The 7,313-nt window shown below is 40.5% G+C and overlaps 1 protein-coding gene across 1 annotated transcript in view; it reads right to left on the reverse strand.

Moving 5' to 3' along the window:
• The window catches only part of ptprt (protein tyrosine phosphatase receptor type T), a 307,757-nt gene that overhangs the window by 59,058 nt on the left and 241,386 nt on the right, over window positions 1-7,313 (reverse strand). Inside the window, exon 21 of the mRNA XM_035662487.1 lies at window positions 83-175. Coding sequence (XP_035518380.1) covers window positions 83-175 — 93 coding nt within the window. The remainder of the gene's footprint in view (window positions 1-82; window positions 176-7,313) is intronic.

A 7,313-nucleotide genomic window follows, 5' to 3' on the forward strand; every position in this document is an offset into this window, starting at 1 on the left:
CTCTACGTGGGTGGTCGTCTGCCTCGACCAGTAATTCACAAGCTATCAAAGTTGCTGAACTACTCAAGTTGTGTGCACATACCACTCTGGTAGGAGAGCTCCACAGACTCACAGCCTCCATAGGGAAAACTCTGCAGGGTCAGAGAGGGCTGGGCGAGTGACGGCTGGCTGCTGTCTGTAAATGGAGGGAGAGAAAAAGAAGGAATATGTTACCATGACAACATGCCTCCCCTCTATGACAGGCCCACCAACTCATCCTACGTGCACACTCGTACACATGTGCACTGTGCACACACTGTGCACTGTATGGACACACTGAGAGAAGCTTGGACGCCAAAGAGAAGCGGTGAGTTGAATGAGTCACTTAACACCCTGAGCCGTGATTGGTGGGCATGCCGTTAGGACAGTTAATTAGAATATCTCTCCTCCAATTAACGAATGGACAGATTGATTGGATGAGTGTATGGGCTCTATTAGTCAGGACAGATGGAGGGGTAGATGGAGGTTTCAGGGGACAGGGGGACTGATGAAGAAATGTCACATGTCAAAAGCTGCACCAGAGGACCCAAAAAAAGGAAAGCATTTTTAGTTTTGAAGGGTTATTTTTGTGGTGGAAGCTTGTGAAAGTGGGTGACAGTATACACAGATGATGCATCCACTTGTAAGAGAAAGAATAAGAATATGATTACTTATGGGTTAAGTTTTATTTGTTTCCATCACGTATTATCTCATGTAAAGTTGTAATTATATTTGGGGCAAATCTAAAGTGTGATGTGCCTGAAACACATGGATTGAGAGAAGGAGGAAATAGGAGAAGACAAAACAAAAGTAAAAGAAAAGGTGAAGAAATAGCATTAAATGACTGAGGAGGAAGGGAAATAAATGAGTTTTCAATAGTTGGAAGAAGTCTATTTTGGTAATATATTATTAGATAGTTGAGAAATCTCAAATGTTTTATTCTTCTCATTGTGGGTTTAATAAATAAAATGCCCTTTTGTTCGGTGCTGTGGCAATATGGCCTCTGACAACCAGCAAGTACACTCGCTGAAGTGAGGGAGTGTGTATGTGTGTCTCAGAAGGAAAAGGGCTTGTAATATAAAACTGCATGACTCTATGTTTTCTTAATGGAGCTATTTGCATGTTAATGACGGCTGTGGATTCATTAGTGGCCTAAAGTGGCTTCTCCATAAGCCAATCTAAACACTGGCTTCCCTAAACGAATGAAGAATGAGCCAGCCACATGGGTCACTCTGCAGCTACTCTGGCGTGTGTGTATGTGTGTGTGTGAATGTCTGTGTTCTGGATGTGTGTGTGTGTGAATGTCTGTGTTCTGTGTTTGTGTGTGGTCAAGAGAAAGGAAAAGGGATGACAAAACAGACAAGTAGATCTAATTGGTGTTACACTGATTAATTAAAAATAGCTGGCAAGTCCTGTTGTGTGAGAGGAGGAATTAATAACAGAGTAAAAGACAGAGAGAAGAAGTGAGATGAAAGGAGAGGACTAGATAAAGGGGAGAGGAGGGAAGGAGAGAGAGAGAACACACAAGAACAGATGGGAAGTATAAAGAAGAAATCAGAAGAACAGTGAAAGGACAGAGGAAATACCAGGCAAAATAAAGGGAGGAGAAAAGAAAGTCAAGAAAGGATGCAGTGAGACACGGAAGATAAGGAAACAAAGAAAAGAGGAGGCAATAAAAGAAAAGAAAGGGGACAAAGGAGGAGAGTTTAGAGGAGAGATGTGACAGGAGACAGATGAGGGGGAAAGGTGAAAGAAAGACAGGAGTAAAGAGTTGAGGGAAAAAGGAGGGGTGGGGAGAGGTCAGGACAAACACAAACTACCTGCTCACTGAAACAGAACCAGCTTGTACTTTACATTCCTCCTTCAAACTCTCTTCAAAATGGTTCAGTTGAGAATTGACTCATCTTATCACATAAATGTGTATAAAGTCTTCTTTGTATTCCCAATGCAACCCAATTGCCTTCTACAAATTTGCTCTATCAAATATGTTTTAGATGTATAGATATACTGTATATAGATACAGAAATATCTTTGCTGCCTAGATTCAATCCGGAAGTGGGACATCCACACATCCAAGTCATAAGGAAGAGATCGGAGGTGAATGATTGGTAGATAGTGTTTGTGTGCTATGTGATCTGGGTTACTTAATGTCTGGGAAAAATGCTTTATTAAGTTACTACTAATGCAAACCAAACATGTCCTAGTACTGCAGCTTCACATTAAAAGCATTTAACTGGTAAAACACAAGCTGACTTTTATTATGACGTAGTTCCAATATATGCAATTTCTTTGCAAGTGAGTTGACACTGTCTACCATCATTAATCAAAAATGCCTTTACAGAACAAGACAATGATCATTTTCAGCATTTTCTGACAGTGGATTACTTTAAAATATTCCTGGAACAAGAAGGAGCAGACACAGAGAGCTGTTAGATGAAGAGCTGCAGGCTACATGCTGCACACCTCCAACTTCTCAGCCAGGTCCTTTCACTGTGCCCTGCTGTTGGCAGACTCATGCCGTGTGCAGCATAAAATCAGATCACAGTCGCTAATAGATTGATGGAATCATTGCCTGCCTTCTTTATTAAAATGACATTTTGGTTTTTCTGCCCTCTGAATTAGGTGACTAGTAGTATTAAACCGCATTTGCTGTTACCACCAGTAGCTGTCGCCAAATCAACCTGGACTGAAATCTAAAGGAACCATAAACCATAAAAACATCAATGCTTGCAGGAGCTAATATTGCAGCAAACAAATTAAACATGAACAAATGGAGTTCCCTGATGACTTACTAAGTTATACTGTGTCCATGACTTGTTCCATGTTTAGTTTATGTTGTTTCTCTAAAAAGGGGCTGAGCTGAAAACTACTTGTCTGTAAACTTGCCTGTTGTTTCCTAACCTCCCAAAAGCATTTTTCAAACTCACTGACATTTTCAAATACACTATATGAATACCAGCAGGAGGCCTCTGCTCGCCCTTCTTTCCCTCTTTTCTTTTTCTTCCCTATTTCTCTTCTTACCCCTCTTTTAATTGCTCCTCCGTAGCCCCCTTTTTTACACTTTCTCCTGTAATTATACTTAATTCATTAAGTGTTTGTACTGTATCTTAGTTACTGGTTGTGGTCCAGTGACAGTATCATAATATATATATATATTCCTGAACAATAATACACAGAATCATACAAAAATACCCCTCAAATAAAATCACAAACCACAGACCACAGGGTCCACACATACTGTATAGCCATCATAGACATGTACAGACACAAAGACTTCTGTCTGAAAAAAAGTCCCAGGGCTCCTTGCAGCTTCCTCCAAGGTCACAGGTGTGTGTTTGAATGCAAATATGTAAGTTCATATATACATGGATATGTGTGTGTGTGTGCGCTCCTGCACTAACAAGTGTGTGCGTTTGCATGCCTATGTTTCACTAGGGTTTCTGTGTGTGTGTGAGTGTGTGTGTGTGCGTGTGTTAAGTCGCACCAAGGTCAAATATGCATTAAGCCAGGCATGAAATGGAGTCATAGCGGCAGCTCCACAACACTGACTATGATGAAGACATCTCAATGCTAATGGGGAGATTTATTGACCTCACAGTCGCAAGGGTGTATGCGTGAGTGTGTGCAACTTAGAGACATATGGAGAGCACTGAGTGTGTGCGGCTTGTGTGTGTTTGAAGAAGGAGGCATTGATTGAGAGAGAGAGAAATGAGTGTCGGGAGGTTTTTTTTTTTTTGTGTGTGTGTGTGTGTGTGTGTGTGTGTGTGTATGAAGGCCGTTCACACTGTCAGTGAGTGTGTATGTTAATGCAGTCCTTCATGCTTGGCAGTGTGTTATATATAAAGTCCCCTCCTCCCACCCTGTGACTTTATTAAGACTCAGTTATGGATGACTTCAACTCAGAGTATCACTGTGTTACTCTTAACTCCTTCCACACAGCAGGGACACCTGTCTGTCTACCCGTATTTCTATATTCTTTATCAGTTTTATTTTTGTTGAATATTTGAGAATCCTCTTTTATGTACTGTGCCACGTAAGCAATAATACAGGACAATATGTCCTGATGTACAAAAATAACAGTTAAACTGTTGATCAAAACTATGTGAATATATAATAGATTTTAATGGAAAGCTGCCGGCCAATTAGAAGTGAGTCAATTTAATTCCATATAATTTACTGAGATCATTAATACCGCCAACTGGCAATCACTGTTATATCCAATCATACTAAAGAAATGACTTCATTACAGTAGCGAGTGAATGTCTGTCCTTACAGAGGAAGACATCATCTATAGACCCTGCACACACACACACGCAGTAATTACATCTGGAAGAGTCATTATCATCTACATACTTGAATAAAAGCGGTAACAAGCTTAATGCTGTGTTAAGCAAGAAAGTCACTGTTCTATACAACTACATTGAGGGTAAATAAGCAACAATGCAACAGACTTAACACTTAATAACCATATTTGCTGTCAAATCGAACAACCTTACACCTGTCAAACATTATACGTACTTTGCAACGGCAACAAATTTACATAACATGAAGAAACTATCTTCATGGCTGTTTCTGAACTACACAGTGTTTCAAAATGCAAATAAAATTCTCTGTAAACCTTTCAGCATTAAAGGTTAAGAGCTGGATACACTCATGCTGCTCAAAAACAAAAATCTTTTTTTTTTCCTTTCTTAAAAAAGTGAAAAAGCTGTGACTGGTAAGTTAATCTAGCTCGCTTTTTCTTACTAGTTCTGTCTTTCTCTGAAGCACAAGGTCAGGTTCAACTTCATTTTATTGCCGCAGAGCTGGGCCGGTAGAATTCTCTTCGGTATGGATGAAAAATCGCTCTGATATTTGAAACACATTACAGCCTGTAGTGGAACAGTGAGCTGCTAGCATAAAAGATGAAAAATAAAAAGTGCAGCAGAGCTGTTGTCCAGAGGAGGAGGGGTGCAAGAGGATGGAGGAAATGCAGACACAAATTGGTAGATGGAAGAGTGGGGAATGAAAAAGGAAATAAAAAGATGCTTGAACCCATCAGGGCTGCAGGTATAAATAAAAAACAAATCAGATAATTGATTTGATGACACAAAAACAGGGCCTGCTCATGTGTTTGTCCAAAGTAATCTTCATTCTATCACTCTGCTTAAATTGGTACTTACCCTTATTTTGTTCACACAGTGCAGAACACTTTCTTTGGTCTTTGTGCATGATTTAACACCTTTAGGTACAAGTCTAAAATAAGTCTTCTATCCTGATTTTATAAAACATGAGGAGGGATGGGGCCAAGGGCATAGGTTAGCAAATGAATGTCGGGGACATGTCCCTACCAATATTTTGTAAGGACATTATTGTTACTACGAATATTCATTATCTTTGGAGTGAAGTCATATTAGATAATTCCTCCCAGAGGCTACATCTCCAAGACGACCAATTTAGGCATGCTGTGCTAGGGTTTGACTGGCTGAAAGGGAGGGGAGGGGTTAAAGGCTCCAGTGCAAATTTGATATTTAAAATATGTGACTTTTGCTTAGCTGCAGTTTCAGAAGAATGGACAATGCTGAGAGAGAGAGAGAGACAGCACTGACACACTGCCTACGTGAGTCGTTTCTGGCGGCTACCTCAATGAACTGCTGTAGCATGCCTGGTGTCCAGACATAGAGCGGGTCTGCTGCTGCAGCCCTATCTTTCTACAATATCTCCACTCTCCAGTGAAGCATTGCAGCTGCTGCATGCAAGATGAGCTTTTCAGGTGGGCTGTGTGACTGTTCTAATTTGTTAACATGGATGCCAAAATAAAAAAAGGGTTTCCGTGGTGCTCACACAACAAACACGCATCTAAGAGATCTGTAAGCTGCAAATGGCTGCAAGCCGCAAATGCCCCCCCAAATGGCAATTTTGACAGAATCAACCATAAATACAAAAACCACTTAGCGCTCAGTGCACTGTTCTTAACTCACTGGTCTGATTAATAAACATATTCTTTGATAGCCCGTGCTTCATTCCAGCACTCCCCAGTGCCCTTGGATGGGGCAAATATTATCAAGAACAAAAGGGGAGGGTGGAGCTTAAAGTCAGGGAAGAGGGGAAATTGATAGGAGGGTAAAAAAGAGAGGATATACCAAAGGATGAGTGAGAAATAATACGAATAAGAAAAGAACAATGGAGCAATAAATGAAACAAAAAGATTTAAAATAGGTCGATGAGATACATCATGTACTTAAGTGTACTGAACTATTCTGCAGATTCATCATACATGTTTTAGAAACTGAATTTGAATTGAGAAAGCCAAAAGAGAGTACAGATGGAATGAAAGACAAAACCAAAACGCATAGTGGAGGCAAAGGCAAGCCAGAGAAAGGGAGCAGCAGAAGTGATAAGTGGAGGAAGAGACAGAGAGGCAGCAGAATATATATCTGGACCGCAGGTCACAGAGATCAACTGGTCTAGACAGTATCCCTGCGGTTTACCTCATTTCACCTCCCATCTCCTGACATGAGGAACAAAAACACTGACTCACAAAGTCCAGCCCAGAGTGTGTGTGTGTTTGTGTGTGTGTGTGTGTGTGTATGTGCAGGCCTGTCTGCGTGCATGTGTAATGGTTACAAGTGTGTGTATGTGCGTACAAACCAACTTCCTTTGGAACTTACAGGCACCAGAGTCAAACAGAGATAGGCGAGTGTGTGTGGGTGGGTGTTTGCGTGTAAGTTACCTACACAGTGGTCTGTGAAGTCACCAAGCAGCTGCACAGCAGACAGACAAATCTGCTTCACAGGAGAGTTTCTTATTTAACAGAAATTGAGTCTTATCTTGTGAGTTAGGACCAGAGAGAGAAAGAGACTGGTGGACAGAGAGACTTACAGACAGATAGAAACCTCCCCTATTTTTCTCTGCTAAGAAAGGAGGATTAACTTCATATCCTTGTTGGGCAGGGAAGCACTGTTTGCCTCCTGCTGCTCAGTATGTTAGTATAGGCCCTGCATGCATGAAGATAATTAAAAAAGACGAGAAGGATTTAAGTAATAACATGCAATATTTTCATACAAAGGAATGTCTGTTTTGCTACTGTGAATGGCCAAATAAAACACAAAAGCGATTCAAGCTTTATTTCTTTTAATCACCCAGCTTTTACACTTGGTGTAAAACATTACACTGGTGTCTTTTAGTGGTTTATACGGCGGTAATTCTTAGTGGACAGGAAGATGCATTTTACAATTCTGTGCTGAAATCACTTGCTCACTCTTTATTGTTATATATATATATATATATATATATATATATATATTGAGACATAT

The sequence above is a fragment of the Morone saxatilis genome, unplaced genomic scaffold, assembly GCF_004916995.1.
Source record: "Morone saxatilis isolate NCDOM2014 unplaced genomic scaffold, NCSU_SB_2.0 Contig18, whole genome shotgun sequence".
NCBI lineage: Eukaryota > Metazoa > Chordata > Actinopteri > Moronidae > Morone > Morone saxatilis.